General features: G+C 40.2%; 1 protein-coding gene across 1 annotated transcript in view; it reads right to left on the bottom strand.

Moving 5' to 3' along the window:
• Positions 1 to 2,215: 2,215 nt before the first annotated feature.
• Positions 2,216 to 20,862, bottom strand: part of LOC126483991 (protein rolling stone-like) — a 252,175-nt gene continuing 233,528 nt past the window's right edge. The window contains exon 5 of the mRNA XM_050107296.1: positions 2,216 to 3,291. Coding sequence (XP_049963253.1) covers positions 2,921 to 3,291 — 371 coding nt within the window. The 3' untranslated portion in view covers positions 2,216 to 2,920. The remainder of the gene's footprint in view (positions 3,292 to 20,862) is intronic.

Genomic DNA, 20,862 nt, shown 5'->3' with positions numbered 1-20,862 from the left:
GTCAGGAGGTTGTTGGGCAGGGGGGGGGGGAGGGGGAAGGGGGGGGGGAAGGGAGAAGAATGGGGTAAGACGGGCAGATGCATTGGCAGAGGGCTGCATCCAAACAGGGTGGAAGATAAGAATGGGGAGAAGATGATAGAACAGAGGGAGTGGAAACTGTTTGGTGGAGGGTACGGGGACTGTATGTTGCTGTAGGTTGAAGCTGGGATACTTACCGGAGTAAAGAATGTGTTTTAAGTATAACTCCTATCTGCACAGTTCAGAAAAGCTGGTAGTGGATAGGAAGGCCCCATGTGGCTCAGATAGTGAAGCAGCCATTGAAATCAAGTGTTTTCAATGGCTGCTTCACTATCATAGCTATCTGAATCCTTCCCTGCACCACCAGCTTTTCTAAACTACACAGATGGAAGTTATCCTTGCAACACATTCTCTACTCCTGTAACTGTCCCAGCCTCAACCTACAGTAACATACTGTCCGCACACTCTCCACCGAAAAGTTTCCACCCCCTCTGTTCTATCATCTCCTCCCCATTCTCATTTCCCACCCCATTTAGTTGAAGCCCACAGCCAATGCATCTGACTGTCTTTCCCCACTCCTCTCCTTTTTTGCTCATTTTTCCCCCCACTTCCCTGCCCCACAATATCCTGATGCTTCACCTGTTGGCAGTCTAGCTCCTGCACACTCCACCAGACAGTGTTTGTCTCTCTCCCCATCCCTGATATTCCTACCTAGAGTTTCCATTGTTTAATTTGGATCATCCATTTATGAATGAAGGCACCAGGATTATTCTTCTCTATAGAGGTTTTAACATTGTGTAATGGAGGTGAAGAATTAAATTTAGTTTGCTCATTGAATAGTAAATGTGGGGCCCAATTTTTTTTTAATTGAGTAAGCCTTGCACTATTTCCCTCTTCTTGTGGGATGTCTACACATGTTATGGATTTATGGTTCTTGTTTAAGCAATTTGGCTTCTTTGATCTCCTGCTTCTATGGCATTCTCTGAGCCTATTTCGCATATTGATCCCCAAGTCTGTCCAGTATAGTAGGACTGACTTTTTTGCAGATCATCTTATAAATCCCATTTTCCATCATGGTGTGTTGTTTATCTTTTGAATTGAAGGTAGATCTAACTAATGTCTGTGAGACAGAAAAACAGACAAATCCTTTGCCTTTAAAATTTCCTACCAGAAATTTTGCCTATAACAGGTAAATTACACTTTTCTTCTTTTCTCTGTTTGTATTTTTCACTGAGTACAGAAGAGATTTGGCTTGCATCTTCACTTTTATTGACAATGTTGTCAACAGTGTGACTCAGATTCATTATTTGTAGCTACTGATTTTACTGTATTAAGTTCTTAGACATAGTCTTCGGACATGGGGATAGAAAGGAGATGGTGAGTTATATGATCGAATGCTGCAAGTTAGTACGCTGTTTGACACTGAGCGGAAGTTGGAATGAATGTGTCAATAAAAGAGTCCCCTGGTAAATTTTATATTTATGTTGCTTGTATTCTGTATGTTGATGTCTAGGAAATAAATGTTGCAAACCCCTAACTCCATAATGACCTTTATTTTAGTATGGCACTGGTTCATATTTTCTACGAACTTTTGGAGTTGTCTAATGGAGACTTTCCACATACAGAGAATATCATTGACATATCTATACTAATACACACAGTGTACCAGTGGTTTGTTCTTAAGAAAATCCGTTTCTCACTTGTCCAAGAACGTTTCTACTTGGAAAGAAGTAAGGATGAGCCCATTGCCAGACCGTCTGTTTGCTTATGATAGCTCCTTTGGAAGCAGAAATAATTTTGACTTAAACAACATTCTACTGTATTAACTTTGCTCAGCTGCTGTTCTGTACTAAGATGGTATAAATATAATGATTGTGACAATATCTATCCCATCTTTCCCTGGAGTGCTTGAGAGCAAGCTGTGTACATCAATAGAAATTAATTTTGCATTTGTCTCAATCTTAACTTCTGTTAACTTGTTTACTAAATCTATATTGTTCTTGAAGTTCAGTTTTTATTTATTTGTGCATTTTAATACTTTGTTTAGCATTCTTACTTTGAAAATGTGTATTCAATATGTCACACAATTAAGGAGACCAGCAATAAATAAAAGTTTGGGTTACAAGAAACCCACAGAAGTATATGCAACTGCAATACTGGAGGTGTTACTCAATTTCAAAATAAATACATCTTTTAATTCATTGACAGATACACAGAATAACAAAGAGAGAGGGAAACTTCACTCAGAACTGAATACTGGAGAAAGAACTGAGATCATTTCCCTTTCTAACAGTGTGAAAACATCCTCCTTCATTCTAAGCACTGGGTGATTAGAAATACAGTGACATGAATATTTTAAGCCTTTTGTTTTACAGTACATAAGTCAAAAGAAGTGTGAACAGTAGGAAGTAATTCCTTGACATTAAATGGGGTTGTGGGGCCACACTTGGAGAGAACAACAATACAGTATTAAATCTTACAATTAAAGACTAACTACAAGTGATGACAAACAACAGGCAAGTATAGAATGTACTCATTTTCACACAAACAGATATTTAACCTGTTTTGATAATTGTATGTTTAACAATTCTGTAGAGAGAAACTGATAAATCAAAGCAGAAAGAAAAAGGTGATAAATACTGATGAGAATAGGTATAGCTATTTGATTGATACAGAAATGTGAACAAGGTAACAATTCACAGATGCACAGTCTTACAATTAGCCCTTCTGGCTGTCCAGACTATAACAGATACCACGCTATTACATTAGTTCAAACCTTTATTTAATAGGTAGTAGTTAAGAATACACCACATTGAGTGAAATACTGTAATATTATACACAGTATGTGCAGTCACTTTTATAAACACACTTGTACCCCTAGAATATCACTTAATATGATTATCTAACAAGGTATATTTGTCTCATCAGGTTTCTGAATTTGATGTGGTTTTGCGAAATGTTTACATCTCGAACTTACAACTGACAATACCGTGTGCACTACAGCAACAAATATAAGTCCCAGGAAACACGCTAAGAAAGCATAACCTGTTTTCTTCCAATTGAGAAGTGCATAAATATATGTGCGTCCAAAATTGTCAGTACCACCTGCAAGGTAGTAAATCCCATTGAAAACATAGTAAACCACTGTGAAGCACAGAGGCAAATACAAATGAGAAATCCTCATAGGGTGTCCAACAATAAAGAGATCAACAGTCATCATAATTCCATTCATGGCATGTGAAAGAATGTTCACTGCATCTAGTGGATGTTGTTCTGCAACAAATTTACAACAGACATACATGAACAAGATTAATGCACAGCTTTAAGAACATAAATGCACATCAAAACAAGCATATTTTTACATATAATTTTTCTGTTCTTACTGCTGACTGCATCATGATCATGATATTAGGTTGGTGCAAAAGTTTGTAATGTTTTACCACAAATTTAGTAAATACAAGAGATAGACATAACAGAGACTTTAGTCATCAGTAACATATTTTCCTTAGATGTTTACAACAGTCTGCCAACACTTGGGTAACTTTTCAGTACTGTGATTTTAGATATCATCTGGTTTTGAGGTGAACTTTTTGAGCTATGTTCAGAGTGTATTTTCATCTGGAAAGGAAGTTCTTGAAGGTTGCCTGATAGAGAATACAAATAATCATCTTGATGTTGAAGCCCTTTTGTCTGTGTTTGTTTTAACAGTAACATATGTTTTTGAGTGGGGTGTGCCTTTTCCAAAACACAATTTTGTTTTTGGTCCCAGACACGTTCCACTGCAGTTTCAGCAACATCAGTGGTTTTTTAATTATTATTATGGCTGTTAAACATAATGAATGTTCTTTACTGTGTAAATACATATAAATATTATGTTTCTAAATCATAATATAGGTTTTTGAAGAGCATATACAATTGTGTATTAATACGTGCGATTTTCCTGTTGTATTACGTTTTTACAGTGACTGTTTTTCTTAACAGTTTGTCACCTGCAACTACATAAAACTTAATGTAGGCAAAACATTTACGCAAAAACTTCGATTTCTAAACTGTTATGGCTATGCCTCGGTTTCATTTTTCATCATCTTCTTCATTGTCAACTTCTATGTATTGAGTTGTCACTGTCATCTCAATCAGCTGTTGAAGTGCATGGAACAGCATCCAGGAGAAACGACAGCATCCTACATTCAAGACACCTTGGACCTGTATAAAACAGTGGATCCTAGAATGAAGGAGGAAAATAAGGTTGCACATCTCATGAAGGGTGTTGGTGAGGACATGTATCAAGCCCTACTCCTGAATGAGGTTTTGACAGCAGATGACTTCATAAAATGGTGCCGGTATATCGAGACAATGCATCAAAAAAGAATTACACACAAGAAGTTTGAACGGCTTCAAAACATCACATCGATGTCTGTGATGAAGGAAGCAACTGATTTCTCAAGTGTTCATCAGATAGTGAGACAGGAAGTTCAGGAGGCACTCTGATTGCACGGCGAGCAAAAAACCGAGGTGCTTCAAGAGGTTATAAGGGAGGAAGTAAAACAAACATTGAGCCCAAATCTCTCGTCCTTCATTTCCCTTTAAAATGGTGAAAAAGGCAACACCCAGGTAAAGTTACTTTCCTACAATGCCGTGTGAGGAACCTGGAAGACTGACCCCCAAAAGGTGAGATCTATAACGGAATTTGCTATTCCTAAAAGGATTAGAGATGTGAGAAGCTTCCTCAGATTATGTTCTTATTGCCATTATTTTATCAAAGACTTTTGTAATAAAACCAGGCCACTACAGGAGTTGTTAAAAGCCTATGGTAAATTTATCTGGGGTGGTGCTCAACAACTACAGAAAGAAAATGTCTTGCTGTGATCTGGGACGTACGCAAATTTTGACAGAATCTCTACGAAAGGCCATTCACAGTTGTTACAGACCATCATTCACTTGGTTTACAGGTCTTAAGGATCCAACAGGACGACTCGCTAGGTGGGCACAATGTCTTCAAGAGTATGACATTACCCTAGTGTACCAAAGTGGAAGAAAACACCAAGATGCTGACTGTCTCTCAAGAAACCCTGTGCAAGACCATCAAGATTTTGATGAAGATAGTGAATGTCTCACTGCATGGATCTCTCTGCTGAGCAGAAGAAGGATGCCAAAATATCTCAAATTATGCTTTCCTTAAATCAGTCAGAGGTTGTGAAAGGACAATTTATGGTATTTAATGGATTATTTTGCAAGAAAAACTTTGATCCATTTGGAAAGAGGTGGCTACCAGTCATTCCTAAACACATGCGCTTAGATGTTCTACAGAAATTCCTTGACACATCTGAGGCTGGACATTTAGGATTAATTACAACATATGATAGGATCTGCAAGAGATTTTTCTGGTCAGCTTTATTTAGGATTGTCCATCACTATGTGTTGCATGGTTGAGAGTGCCAGAGGAGAAAGGGGGTTTCTCAGAAACCACCTGGCTGACTCATACCAATTCCACCAGCCAAAGTGCCTTTCCAGCATGTTGGGATTGACCACCTCGGACGATTTCCTGTGTCTGCTAGTGACAATAGATGGATTATTGTTTGTACTGATTATCTGACATGCTATGCCATTACAAAAGCCGTGAAAACAGCCAATGCATTTGAGGTGGCCAACTTCACCGTGGAAGACATTACATTAAAACACGGTGCCCCAAGGTCGTTAATTACAGATCGAGGGAAAGTTTTTCAATCAAATCTTGCGACAGAGATAAAATGTCGGTGCAACAATACTCATCACATGATGACTGCCTACCATCTGCTAACTAACAGGTTTACTGAGCACCTTAATAAGATCTTGGCCGACATGCTATCAATATTTGTCAATGTTGAGTAGTGCAACTGGGATGAAGTGCTACCTTTCGTGACGTTTGCTACAACACCGCCAAACAAGACACCACAGGATTTACGCCATTTTTCCTGGTGCATGAGCGTGAGGCGGCGACGGCGATGGACATTTCATTTCTGTTACATCCTGATGATGTGGACAATGACTACATCGGCCAGGTGTTAACCAGGGCTGAGAAAACTTGGCAGTTAGCTTGACTCTGCATGCTGGAGGCTCAAGAAAATGATCGCCAAAGGTATGACGCAAGCCACCGCCCTGTTGTCTACCAGCCTGGTGACCTCATCTGGATCTATCATTCCTGTTTGGAAGGTTTGTCTCTCTGAGAAGCTCCTCAGGTGCTACTTGGACCTTATAAGGTTGTAAGACAGTTGTCTAATGTTACTTATGAAGTTGAAGATTTCAACCCCGACACAAGACGGCGAAAGATCAGAGATACGGTCCACATCCTTCGAATGAAGCCCTATAAGGATCCGGCAACCCAGGGTAAATTCAAAGCTCCAGTGACAGGCAACAAGCGAAAAGGTGACAAAGATCATAGTGGCAAAGAAAGTTCTAAGAAGATCATCGCCAGGGTGAACATCAGTCATCGGGAGTCGGAGTATGCAGGACCGATGACATATTCCTGGACTAGGAGGACATAACACCGAGACACTGTTCTCTTGAAGAGGCAGCACTGTCACAGAAGAAGCTGAGAAGCACAGTCACTGTGGTATAGTGGTTATGATACTAGACTGTTGCATGGAGGGTCGTTATTTCAAAACCCACCTGGACTGTAAAATTTTAATTTCTATATTCCATTCCAGTACATTCTAGAGGCATCCACAAATGTCAAGAATCGTTGTATGGAATGTTCTGTAACTGTATACTCTATATACTGTATGTGTTCTGGCCGGAGGCAGCTCGCTCCGCACTCTAGTATGTGCAAGTGCTGAATAAACCATCGTTAAGTGAAGTTAGTGTTCGTCATTCATCTCATTACACCTTCTTCTATGTGACAATATATTTCAATATTTAAAACAAAATCCCTGTTTTAACCACAAATCTATTGTAGCGATATGTGATTGAAAACTTTTTACTGGTAGCGTATGTTTGTAAAATGGCAGTATCTGTTGGATTCTGGTAGAGAAAAGTCCAAGGAGTCTGGAGAGCAAGTGCTTCTATCACATAAAATCAATAAATGTATGGTGTGTTTGAAAGCTATTTGTGTTGGTTCAAGGCAGTTCTAAAGTTCTGTTACTAGCCAGCTATATTCTTCATTTAAGCTTATCATCAACGTGCCTTAAATACTCTTACGTAGGCCACACCCTGCAATTTATTCCTTCCAGCACAACTTCAACTATGGAGACCCACTGATAAGTCAACCAACTGCCATGTCATCTTCAGTCATTCACCATCAGATGTGGTATGGAAGGGCACAGAATCATCACACCACACTCTTAGCCATTGTCGATGCTTTGATCTTGGATACACTACCTCTCAATCGTGTAGTGCCTCAATGTCGTCGTGTGGCTCAGTGCACGATAGTCCAGTCCCCCCACGGAGGAAACATCTCTGGCATACCATAAATTTAACCTGGGTCCTCAGCATGGGAGTCTGTCTCTTTGACCACTAGGCTGCAAAGGCTGCCCACCTTGAACTACAGTTTTCAGTAACGATTGATGCTGTAAAATATGTTCAATAATTCTTTGATTCGTTATATTGTTTATTGAGCATTTTTATTTGCTAGATCCTTAATCATTCTATGAATCATTCAAGTTGATCTAATAGAATTTTCTCTTAATTTATACTCGAAAGGACTTCAACCCTTCTGCCATTCCATTTGTTCTTATTTTGTACCAAAACATAGATGTTTGGAACCTTTTTATGGTATCATGATTTGTATTTATTATGATAAATGGCTGTTTTTTTCCAAAACCTCATTTCTTTCTAGTAATTATGTATGTATGTATGTATGTATGTATGTAAGACTGTGCGAACTCTCATCTTCCTATTTTATATGTTCTACTTTTGGAAGAGCATTTGTCTAATTCTTGAGGTGTCTTTGTCAAAGTTTAATATATAGCCACCCAGCATGCCAATTGGTAACTCCAAAATTCCTTTAGTTTTTTATGTTTACATACTAGTTACAATACACCAAAATAAGTGCAGTGGTAGAGGATATAGGTTCCTTGTGCAAGGATTTCCACAAAGCAAGATCATGTGATGATAGTGGGTGGAGTGGGAAACAGTATTGATAGGGATCAGGGCTACAGTATTGAGTGTGACCTGGTGAAAATAGCCTTGGCAACGACCCATACCAATACTGGGCTGGTGCCTGCTTTCGTGCGGCATGATCAGCCCCAGTTGAACTGCTCTGTCAGGAGGGTATATATGGAGTTGGACCAGTTGCGTAGGGCAGCCACTCTGTCAGACATTGGATTGGTTCCTGTCGAGGCTATTGATAGGGGGGATTTCATAAGGCATGGCCTACACCTCAATAGGAAAGGGAAGAGTAAACTGGCAGGGTTGCTAGCGAAATCCATAAGGGGGACACTAGTACTCATGGATGTACACTCTTTGACATAAAACTCTACCAGTGGCCGGCCGCTGCAGAGGCTAAGTACACGCCGATAGCAACATGAGACAAATAGACTGATCAACTCGCTAATTCTCCAAGTTCGGCTTTCTGCACAATCTGGCAACACTGTAGACTGTGGCACTTCCTGGAGGAAGTCTTGTCCGATGTTAGCGAAATCGGAGAATGTTTACGCCCGTGGTCTAGTGGTAGCATGCGTTCCTTTTGTCTAAAATCTCTGTGGATCGAAACCTAGTAAAAAAATTTTATCGCCTCTTCTGTCTGAATGGTAGCGCAGATTCAATCTATTTCACTTTCTGACACACCGATAACAAAATTTTATCCAGTAACCATTTTGCGGCAAATTTCTCGCAGACTTTCCTCCTCTGGACGCTGTATGCGGTAAAGCTCCGGGATCCACTTGCTGGCTACCAGCAGCGGCCGTGGCGACAGCAGTGCTAAACAGAAAATTTCTATTTCCACTCACGCTCGAAAGCAACGGAGATTATTGTATTACATTAATCGGCAAGAGCTGAGTACGGTCCGCATTAATTTTATAGACTGGGACGAAAGTAATAGTTAAGGTCATCAGATTTAAACCAGAAAAAGTTATCGTTTTTGAGGTTTCATATAACGAAAAGGAATTGCTAACGCTGGTGTCAGAAAAACTCTACAGTTAAATGTTATTGCAAAAATTTTGAGGAGAGGAAGTATATTAATCAACATGTTCACTTCACTTCATAAACAACCTACTGATATGTTAGACCTATATGACGAACAAGGCTCAAATTCGTATCGTTTTCGAAACTAGTTCACAGTGAAGCACCTCGGCATTTGCAAAGCAGACATCCGTGATGTGAACATATTTTACTAAGCCGAAATTGCACGAAGATTTGTGTGTAAAGGCATTCTTCAGATTTCATATGAGGAATTGTTACTAGCAGTTTGCAACTCCATTAATTAAAATGGAATATAACAAGGTTGTGTTCAGCGTCATTCAGCGAGATTGAAATGCCATGCCACATAGCACTATCATCACAACGCATAAGGGAACCACTGAGCTAACGACACACTAGCCGTAACAGGCGGACTATAGTCATTGCGATATTGCCTGAGCCTCAAAGCGCAACATTGAACACACAAACAGGTGTTACTGATGTGAAGAACGCCGTTCTTGGAGTCCAGAATTAAATATACTTTCTAAGTGTCTCGTCTTACAGTGGATTATATCGTATGAATCTTCGATGTGAAAAACGAACGCCAAGTGAATTTAGCGAGGTAATGTCGGGCTACACCCGGAAGTAAATCCACTATCATAGTCTTGACAAATATTTGCTACGACGCTGCCCATTCTCAGCTCTCTTACGAGGCAGCTCTTCAGCGAAATGCTTGTCATGATTGTCCAATACGGTTCATCAGAGGGGAGACGTGCGCACACGTTTGGTTTCTATGCGGCGTTCTCTCCTGATAGTTTCTGACGTCGCCTTGTGGGCTATGTATACATTTGAGGCATTCAATTATCATTAATCCAGAATGATATAAGTTTCAGCTTCCGGCGTGGGAGAAGGCTGTTGACAACCGACATTATATCATTTCAACGCAGGAAATCAAAACGGATGATTCAGTGTTTTTCATTCAGCATAAGGCATGTGAAATAGTTTTCCGTAACGTTCATAATCATCTCAAACTACAGACGAAGTAAAAATACATCTAAAGCTTATTTGAATTGAATATAATGTAAGGTATCAAACGCTTTGCACCTCGATGTCGAATGTGTCCACGTGCAATCTTTTGCAGCATACATATAGAAAGTCATGGTTACCACGAGAATGAAGAAATATGTTGGTAGGGATGGAAGCAAAAAGAGACAAAAGCATCAGTGCACTCATATGGGAACTACTTCCAACGTGTAATACCTCGTCACGTTAGGTAGCGTTTCGCTTGCGGCCATCGCTAATTTTAATTTCAGTCCATTCCTTGATGACGCACTGAAATATTTTCGAACTTTTCTCATTGCTTCCTACCTTAGAGATTTCCTAAAGCGTTATATCGTGTGTTAGTCACACTGTAAGTTAGACAACCATAAAGCTCCGACTTGATGTAGAGCATCCAATCATTTGAACATCGATTCGAAAATACAGAAGACCACTTCTGAAGAAGGGCCAGCTGGCAGCAGGTCCTGGAATACAACACTGTGGGCAGTAACAATGCCCATGTTTTACGTCACAAGAGGCAGAAGTGATTTATATGCTTTTCGAAAAACTCATTTCATGAATGCTTTCGAGTCTGGTAACGTATGGGAAGGGTGTTTTTGAGATGATAAAAAGTTGGGTAACACAGATTTCACTAGTTTCGTTGGATTTGAGAATGGGAGTCAGTGTTACGGTAGTTGAGTGATGTGATCATGGTCAAGACCGACTGCTATTTCTACATCACAGTGGCTGCCGCAGCGTTCGTGTTTCGTCAACACAAACACCACGTGACTGGGAACACTGCTCATCACGTAACGTGCTGCGAGTGGCCGTGTCAAGTATGGAGCGCAACCTCGGTATGGAGCACCGGCAAGAACAGCTAGACGTTGGTGGAAAGAATAGCAAAAGGGCTATAACGGGTGGAAAAGAGGAAGTGGCCAAGGGACCATGCTCAATTCCCATAATATTGTCTTTTTATATTGACGAGTAATCTGTATAGTCTTCACATCGCAAATTTAATATTACGATCCTAGGAACTAACCTGCAGTAAGTTTTGTATTTCATAATCGAAACTATCTGCATTAACCGTCATCAGAGCAATGTCAGGGTCAGAATGCAGCAATGCCTTGGTAGCTACTTGGGGGACCTGGTTGAGTCGTGTTCTAAGGAAAGCGTAGTTGCTGGTTTACACTATATTACTCTGGCGAAAAGTAGCGAAGTTTCCTTTTTCTCTGCAAACATCCTGTACTAAATTCAGTAATAAAATGCTAAGAAGAAATTTGCATTGTGCCAACTCAACGATCAACCTATTTTTATCGATTTTTATTTTCACAGCCATTCTCGTTCTGCATTGCAATAAACGTCACTCATTATTTGCTCGATCTTATTACGATTATTATTGTTGTTCTCTCACTCGCAAGAGTTTTCACATCCCTATATGGTACTGATGCACATGAAGAGTGGCTATGACAGATGGGAATACTGAATGTTACGTCATGCAGAATACACTCCTTTACATCGGCACCTCGTGATCAACGCTACAGGAGAAGTGAGATACATAAAGTTGACAATGGGAAGACAGATACGCTGGCACAACTCTGCAACTACTCCTGTTAATTTAATACAGTATTACCAGATAAACTGGTACGACGTAAAATGTAGTACGGACTTTGCCACAGTAGCAGAGAGCTGCTAATTTCAGACCATGGCCGTGGACCACACTTGGGTCAGATGCTGGTTAGAGTGTTCCAACTGCAAATGGAAGACTTTGTTTGATGGTTTTGTGACGATACTGTTTGAATAAATTATGTCATTGGATAAAAAACGGTTTAGTTATGAGACCTAACCGTCGAGGGGGGATGTGGGGGGAGGCACAGTGGTCTGCTTCATGAATTCCAAGCAAAAAAAACACAAAAAACAACGCAGGAAAGGTTCGAACAACTACTTTCATTCAGAGACATGCATTTGGAATCTATTGATCATTTACGGGCAAAATAAGAGGGTAACGTTATGGAAACAATGGTCAATCTGCTTAGTATATAATAGAGCATACAGATTTCAAGGAGGAAACGTATGAAGACGCAGACTTCCTCGTTATCCATATGTGCGGCATATCTTTCGTGTTAACGAAAGTAATATCCCGCTTTACCTCTTCTTAAATCAAAAATCAAATGAATACCACGAATATTTGTTGACTGCGTCTCTACTTGCTGAATAATGAAATTGATAATTGAATGCCTCAAATGTATACATAGCCCACAAGGCGACGTCAGAAACTATCAGGAGAGAACGCCGCATAGAAACCAAACGTGCGCGCACGTCTCCCCTCTGATGAACCGTATCGGACAATCACGACAAGCATTTCGCTGAAGAGCTGCCTCGTAAGAGAGCTGAGAATGGGCAGCGTCGTAGCAAATATTTGTCAAGACTATGATAGTGGATTTACTTCCGGATGTAGCCCGGCATTACCTCGCTAAATTCACTTGGCGTTCGTTTTTCACATCGAAGACTCATACGATATAATCCACTGTAAGACGAGACACGTAAAAAGTATTTTTAATTCTGGACTCCTAGAACGGCGTTCTTCACATCAGTAACACCTGTTTGTGTGTTTAACGTTGCGCTTTGAGGCTCAGGCAATATCGCAATGGCTATAGTCCGCCTGTTGTCGCCAGTGTGTCGTTAGCCCAGTGGTCCCCTTGTGAGTTGCGATGATAGTGTTATATGAGATGGCAGTTACAATCTCGGAGAAAACAGCTGAACACAACCTTTCTATATTCCATTTTAATTAATGGAGTTGCAAACTGCTAGTAAAAATTCCTTACACGAAATCTGAGGAATGCCTTTACACACAAATATTCGTGCAATTTCGACTTAGTATATTATGTTAATATTACGGATGTTTGCTTTGCAAATGCCAAGGTGCTTCACTGTAAATTAGTTTGGGAAAAGATTCAAACCGACTGTCAACGATACACATTTGAGCCTTATTCGTCGTATAGGTCTAACATGTCAGGAGGTTGTTTATGAAGTGAACATGTTGATTAATATACTTCCTCTCCTCTAAGTTTTTGCAATAGCATTTAACTGTAGAGTTTTTCGGACATTGGCGTTATCAATTCCTTTCCGTTCTATGAAACCTCAAAAATGATAACTCTTTCTGGTTTAAATCTGATGACCTTAACCACCACTTCCGATCAACGTTAAATACTTCATGAATCCATACATCGAACTAGAAATGTGCAGTGTTTCTGCACTGCTACAGAGCATGCTTTGCAAGGTATTCACACAGTTTATTGCATAGACTTACCACAAGGAATGAAACAGAAACTGTAATACACTTTACAACACAGACGCTCACTCTGCCTTGACGAAAATATCCGAATATTGGCCTAAATCTGCACAAATAATTGACTTTGAAAGAAAAAGAAACGAGGTATGACGCATTTATAAATTCATCGAATGTAGTGTGGTGGTTTAATTTCTTCCCAGTCTATAAAATTAATTTCGGGCCATACTCAGCTCTTGCCGATTAATGCCATACGGTAGCAGGCGCTTTCGATAAAGAACGGGGGAGTGCAGCGCCGCTGCTGTCACCACGGCCGCTGCCTGTAGCTAGCAAATGGATCCCGGAGCTTTGCCGCATGCGGCGTCCAGACAGTCTGCGGGAAATCTGCCGCAAAATGGTTACTGGATAAAATTTTGTTATCTGTGTGTCAGAAAGTGAAATAGATTGAATCTGCGCTACCATTAAATTCACGTCTTCACCATTCAGACAGAAGAGGCTACAAAAATCTTACTCCAGTTGGTTTCGATCCACAGACATTTTAGACAGAAAGAACGCATGCTACCGCTAGACCACGGGCATAAACATTCTCCGATTTCTCTAACATCGGACAAGACTTCCTCCAGGAAGTGCCGCAGTCTACAGTGTTGCCAGATTGTGCAGAAAGCCGGACTTAAGAGAATTAGCGAGTTCGTCAGTTTATTTGTCCCATGTCGCGATCGGCGCGGACTTAGCCTCTGCAGCGGCTGGCCGCCGGTCGAGTTTTATGTCAAAGAGTGTACCTCTTTTTTTAGACTAATATCAGTGTCCAATGAGAAGTTCAGGCAGGCAGGTGCTAAAGAGGTCCAAAACTCACAAAATTCTCACAACAGGAAAGTAAACAATAATGTTACCATATTTAACTAAAATATTGGTGGATTAAAGAAAAAAGTAGATTCTCTCAAAAGTAAAGTAAAAAATAATGTTACCATTTTTCACCAAAATATTCCAGGATTGAAGAATAAAGTAGATGAACTCCTGGTTTGTTTAGATGACATTGAATATGATAATGTAATAGATACACTACAACTGTCTGAGCATCACATTGTGTCTGATATGGAAAAGGTAAATATCAGTGGTTATAAACTGGCTGCACATATGAGTAGAGAGAATAAGGTGAAAGGAGGAGTTACCATATATGTCAAAAGTTATCACTGTGTAAAAAGCTTAGATACAAAAAAGTTTTGTCCAGAGCAACATATAGAAGATTGTGCCTGTCAACTTAAACTGAACGAGGGTTCTTTTATAATTTCAACAGTACGAGGGCTAGCCACAAAGCACATTACGTTTTGGAATTAAAAATAAATAAAGTATTGGAATTTTTTTATTATATACAGATGAAAGCCACACTTAAATACTACTTTTCTACATAGTTGCCATTTAAATTAAGGCACTTATCGTAGCGATGGACGAGCTTGGAAATTCCTTCGTCGTAAAATTCGGCCGCCTGCGCCTTCAACCACGTGGTTACCTCTTCTTGAAGCTGTGCGTCGTCATCAAAACGCTGCATAGCCAACCACTTCTTCATTGCTGGGAATAAGTGGAAGTCGCTCGGTGCCAGGTCGGGACTGTACGGCAGATGAGGAAACAACTCCCACTTAAAAGATTCGAGAACTTCACGAGTGGCATTTGCCGTGTGGGCCCGGGCGTTGTCGTGAATCAGCAATATCTTCGAGCCCAACTTTCCCCTGCGCTTGTTTTGTATTGCTCTTCTAAGGTTGTGCAGATTTTGGGAATACCTTTGAGAGTTTATTGTAATGCCTCTTTCCAGGAAATCCACAAAAATCACACCTTTTCTGTCCCAAAAGACAGTCGCCACGTGGTTGAAGGCGCAGGCGGCCGAATTTTACGACGAAGGAATTTCCAAGCTCGTCCATCGCTACGATAAGAGCCTTAATTTAAATGGCTACTATGTAGAAAAGCAGTATTTAAGTGTGGCTTTCATCTGTATATAATTAAGAAAAAATTCCAATACTTTATTTATTTTTAATTCCAAAACATAATGTACTTTGTGGATAGCCCTCATATAAAGGTCCCCTTCAGGAAACTTTCATTTATTCCTGGAAAACTTTCATTTATTCCTGGAAAACTTGGATGCCTTGTTGTGCTATTTGTCAGATAGGGGAAAGCAAATTATTATTTTTGGGAACTTCAATGTTGATTCACTGAAAGAGTGTAATAAGAAGAATTACCTGAAGTCTTGCTCGGTTCTTTCAATTTGACATCTGTCATTAATTTTTCTACTCGGGTAGTAAAGGACAGCAGCACATTGATAGATAACACTTTTATAGACCAAGAGAGGTTTAAAAACATAAATTCTTGTCCTGTAGAGAATGGGCTTTCTGATCATGATGCTCAACTAGTTACAGTATATGAGATAGCTCCATTCAGTAATTCAAAACTACCCTCCAAAGTTTTGCGTTCAATTAATGACTCAACAATTAGAAATTTCAGAGAAAATCTTCAGCAGTTAGACTGGGATGAGGTATACAAGGAACCCGATGCTAATTAAAAATGTAACTTATTTCATGATACACTTGCAAGAGAATTTGAAAACTGTTTCCCCAATAAAGTAGCCAAATCTAATTATAACAAACCATGCAAAAAACCTTGGCTTACTAAAGGAATAAAAATATCTTGTAACCACAAAAGGGAACTGTAACTAACAACAAGAAAGAGTAATGACCCAGAAACAGCAAAATATTGTAAAAACTACTGTGCTATATTAAGAAAGGTTATTAAAAAGTCCAGAAGCATGTGCATCATGTCTAAGATTAATACCTCTGATAACAAAATCAAAACAATTTGGAATATTATTACAAGGGAGACAGGGCAACCAAGAGTACAGGATGATGGCATCACCATCGAAGCGAATGGAAACAACAAGCCGGAAGTCAAAAACATTTTTAATAATCATTTTTTAAATGTTGTAGAGAAAATAGGATCTAAATGTTCATTAGAAGAAGCAAAGCAGTTAATGGAAGAGGCCTTACCCACACCATTTGATACAATTGAAATTCCACCCACCTCTCCTGCTGAAATTAGGAAAATAATAAACTCTCTCAAGAATAAAAGCTCACATGGAATTGATGGCATTTCCAGTCGGATAATAAAAGCTTGTTCCCAAGAAATAAGTGGGATTCTTAACCACATATGTAATAACTCTCTGAAGCAGGGTATGTTCCCAGATAGACTGAAGTATGCCATTGTTAAACCACTGCATAAAAAAGGGGATACGTCTGATGTCAACAACTACTGCCCAATCTCTCTTCTGACTGCCTTATCCAAAATTTTTGAAAAAGTAATGCATTGTAGAGTAGCTTCACACCTTTGTAAAAATAAAGTTTTAACAAAATGTCATTTTGGTTTCCAGAAGGGTTTTTCAACGGAAAATACTATACAGGGTGTTACAAACAGGTATGGCCAAACTTTCAGGAAACATCCCTCACACACAAAGAAAGAAAATATGTTATGTGGACATGTGTCCGGAAACACTTAATTTCCATGTTAGAGCTCATTTTAGTTTCATCAGTATGTACTGTACTTCCTCGATTCACCACCAGTTGGCCCAATTGAAGGAAGGTAATGTTGACTTCGGAGCTTCTGTTGACACGTGACTCATTGCTCTACAGTACTAGCATCAAGCACATCATTACGTAGCATCAACAGGTTAGTGTTCATCACAAACGTGGTTTCGCAGTCAGTACAATGTTTACAAATGCGGAGTTGGCAGATGCCCATTTGATGTATGGATTAGCACGGGGCAATAGCCATGGCGCAGTATGTTTGTATCGAGAGAGATTTCCAGGTGTCCCAACAGGAAGACGTTTGAAGCAATTGATCGGCGTCTTAGGGAGCACGGAACATTCCAGCTTATGACTCGCGACTGGGGAAGACCTAGAACGACGAGGACACCTGCAATGGACGAGGCAATTCTCCGTGCAGTTGACGATAACCCTAATGTCAGCATCAGAGAAGTTGCTGCTGTACAAGGTAACATTGACCACGTCACTGTATGGAGAGTGCTACGGGAGAACCAGTTGTTTCCGTACCATGTACAGCGTGTGCAGCCACTATCAGCAGCTGATTGGCCTCCACAGGTACACTTCTGCGAATGGTTAATCCAACAATGTTTCAATCCTCATTTCAGTGCAAATGTTCTCTTTACGGATGAGGCTTAATTCCAACGTGATCAAATTGTAAATTTTCACAATCAACATGTGTGGGCTGATGAGGATCCGCACGCAATTGTGCAATCACGACATCAACACAGATTTTCTGTGAACGTTTGGGGAGGCATTGTTGGTGATGTCTTGATTGGGCCCCATGTTCTTCCACCTACGCTCAATGGAGCACGTTATCATGATTTCATACGGGATACTTTACCTGTGCTGCTAGAACATGTGCCTTTACAAGTACGACACAACATGTGGTTCATGCACAATGGAGCTCCTGCACATTTCAGTCGAAGTGTTCGTACGCTTCTCAACAACAGATTCAGTGACCAATGGATTGGTAGAGGCGGACCAATTCCATGGCCTCCACGCTCTCCTGACCTCAACCCTCTTGACAGGGAGCTCTCCCTGCAACATATCCTACATTCCCATAACCCTTCTGGCCTCAACCTTCGTTAGTCATTTTTCTCACCCATACAGTCTCTTCTGTGTTCCCATTTCAGCACTACACAGCCATAATTCCACCAATACACCCAGTCTTTTCTCTTCTCTCCTTTTCTGCTATCCATCTCTCCCCTGCCCTCTGTCTAACCTCTCAAATGCACCATGTGACAGACGTTTTTTTATGCCTATCTGCAACTCAGCATGTCCGCTATATGGTATTTTGCAACCATGATATATTAAATTGATGATTCAGTAATATTCACATTTTTCTGCTCTTCTTTGGAATTGGGATTGTCAAATTCTTCTTTAAGCCAGGTGATAAATTAGCCTGTCATTACCTGTCTTGCATACCAAGAGGGATAGTTTTGACATGTTATGTTCACCAAAGAATGTCAGTATTTCTGAGGGAATATCAGTTGCTCAATGGGCCTTGTTTCAACCAGAGTCTTTTCACAGTATCATGTCACATCTTGTATTCTTCTAGCCCTCTTCTTTTCCATAATATTGTCTTCAAGTTTGTTTCCCCTGCATGTAATTCCTATACAGAGGGGTCCAAAAAATGTATCAACTGTTTAAAAGTCCATAACTGGCAAACTAACTGACGGAGTTGTCTCATCTTTGGTAGTGTAATAGTTTGTAGTTCCGGCAATCGCCACACAAGCATTGTATTGCATTGTTTTGTGTTGTCAGATGACAGTCGCCATATAGTCAGTGTTTTGTTCTCAGTTGCACCCATACTCAAGTAAGCATGGCTGGTGCAAGGCTTACATTCGATGAAAGGAAGTCATTTTTGAAGTGGTATTTTAAGTACGAAAACATTAATGAGGTTCAACGGCAATGGCAAAATGAGTATCAAACAGAGCCACCAACACGTTTAACGATTCATTGCATTCGAGACAAATTTTAAGCCAAAGGCTGTGTTAAAGATGTACACAAACAACGATCTGGACAACATGTAACAGTAACAAGTGCAGCTAACTCCCGTCATGTGTTACAACACATCATTCGATCTCCAAGTCTGTGAGACAGTATGCCTGTGAAACTGGAGTGAGCCGCTCAAGTGTTCGGCGAATTTTGAAGACAGCAAAGTGGAAGTGCTACATCCCACGACTGCTACACACAATGAACGAGGACGACCCAGATGGTAGAATGGAGTATTGCGAGTGGTTTACTAACATGGTGCGCAACGATGAAGAGTTTGCAGAGATGATTGTGTGGTCTGATGAGGCACAGTTCAAACTCAATGGTACAGTAAATCGCCACAATTGCATCTACTGGGCCACCGAAAATCCGAACATCCATGTAGACAAAGCTGTGAATTTGCCATGAGTAAATGTGTGGTGTGGGTTGTCTTACCGGGGCTTGATTGAGCCGTTCCTCTTTGACAGCACCGTTACCGGTGAGGTGTACCTTCAGAAGCTTCAGATATCCATTTTACCTGCCATCCGATACTTGTATGGAGACAGAGGAGTTTACTTGCAACAAGATGGTGCCCTAACCCACTACCAAAATCATGTTAGGGCATATCACGACAAAAATCTACCAAGAAGGTGGATAGGCCATAGAGATGCTGTGGAGTATCCACCACGTTTCCAAGACCTAACGCCTATGGACTTTTACCTGTGGGGAACGCTAAAGGACATCATTTATTGACAAAAGTCACACACATTGGATGAACTTCGAGAAGCATCGTACATTCATATGCAAATATCCAACTGAACACATTGCAGTCAGTAGTTTGTGTTGCAGTTTGGGGGCATCGTTTGTGCATGGATGTTAATGGTGACCATTTCAAACACTTACAGTGATACCTTCAAGTTGGACTTTAAACAACACTTTCACCAAAAATGAGACAACTCCATCAGTTAGTTCGCAAGTTATGGACTTTTAAACAGTGGATACTTTTTTTTTTGACCCCTCTGTTTATTCCTTCCATCTTTTGGACTGCCATTCTTTGCTTAGTACTCTTTTTCCATCTGAGCTATTAATATTCACACTGGTAATTCTCTTTTCTCCAAAGGCCCCTTTAGTTCTCCTATCTATGGCATTCCCAAGCTATTCCTGCTCTGTTATTTTCCTTTTACAGTTATTCTCATTTTTATATATCTGCATTCCCTTTGACCTGCTTCATTTGCGGATTTTTAATAAATTTTCTTTTCACGAACGAAATTCGATATATTATGTGTGTTATCCAAGGATTTCTTATCTAATCCTACGGTGCCTTCACTATTTCATTTCTCAGAGTAAACCATTTGTCTTCTATTGTATTTCTGTCCTCTGTTTCAGTCAATCACTACTTAATGCCCCCTTTGAAACTATCAACCACCTCTCATTTTTTTAACATATCCAGGCCCTGTCTCATTTGCTCTCTGCAGCATATCCAGCTATCAAGTTAGTGTAATGCCAAAGTAAGACAAGTAACATTGGGGAAGGGCCTTAGATGGTCCCCAGCATTTAGACAGCAAATGTTAAATTATCAGTTTGTAGTTTCAGTGTTGATACATACACATGGCCTTGTGGAGGCACACACAGCTACAAGATGGTAGTACATTGAGCTCTAGCAGTGGGAACTCTATCACTAGTCATCACAGGGAACAGATGCATTGAGCAATGCTCCTCAGTGTAATAGCCCCTGTATTATGTTTAAGCAGGCAGATAGTAGAGATCAGAAATTGATTGAGTATGAGCCCAATATTGTGGTTTCCATACAATGGATACCAAGGTGCTGCTGTTACACCAATGCCATAGTGGCTTCCTTCCTTCCTGTCATAGGTC

This window comes from Schistocerca serialis, chromosome 6 (assembly GCF_023864345.2).
Source record: "Schistocerca serialis cubense isolate TAMUIC-IGC-003099 chromosome 6, iqSchSeri2.2, whole genome shotgun sequence".
NCBI classification, from domain to species: domain Eukaryota; kingdom Metazoa; phylum Arthropoda; class Insecta; order Orthoptera; family Acrididae; genus Schistocerca; species Schistocerca serialis.
This window is presented reverse-complemented; position numbering and strand designations above follow the sequence as displayed.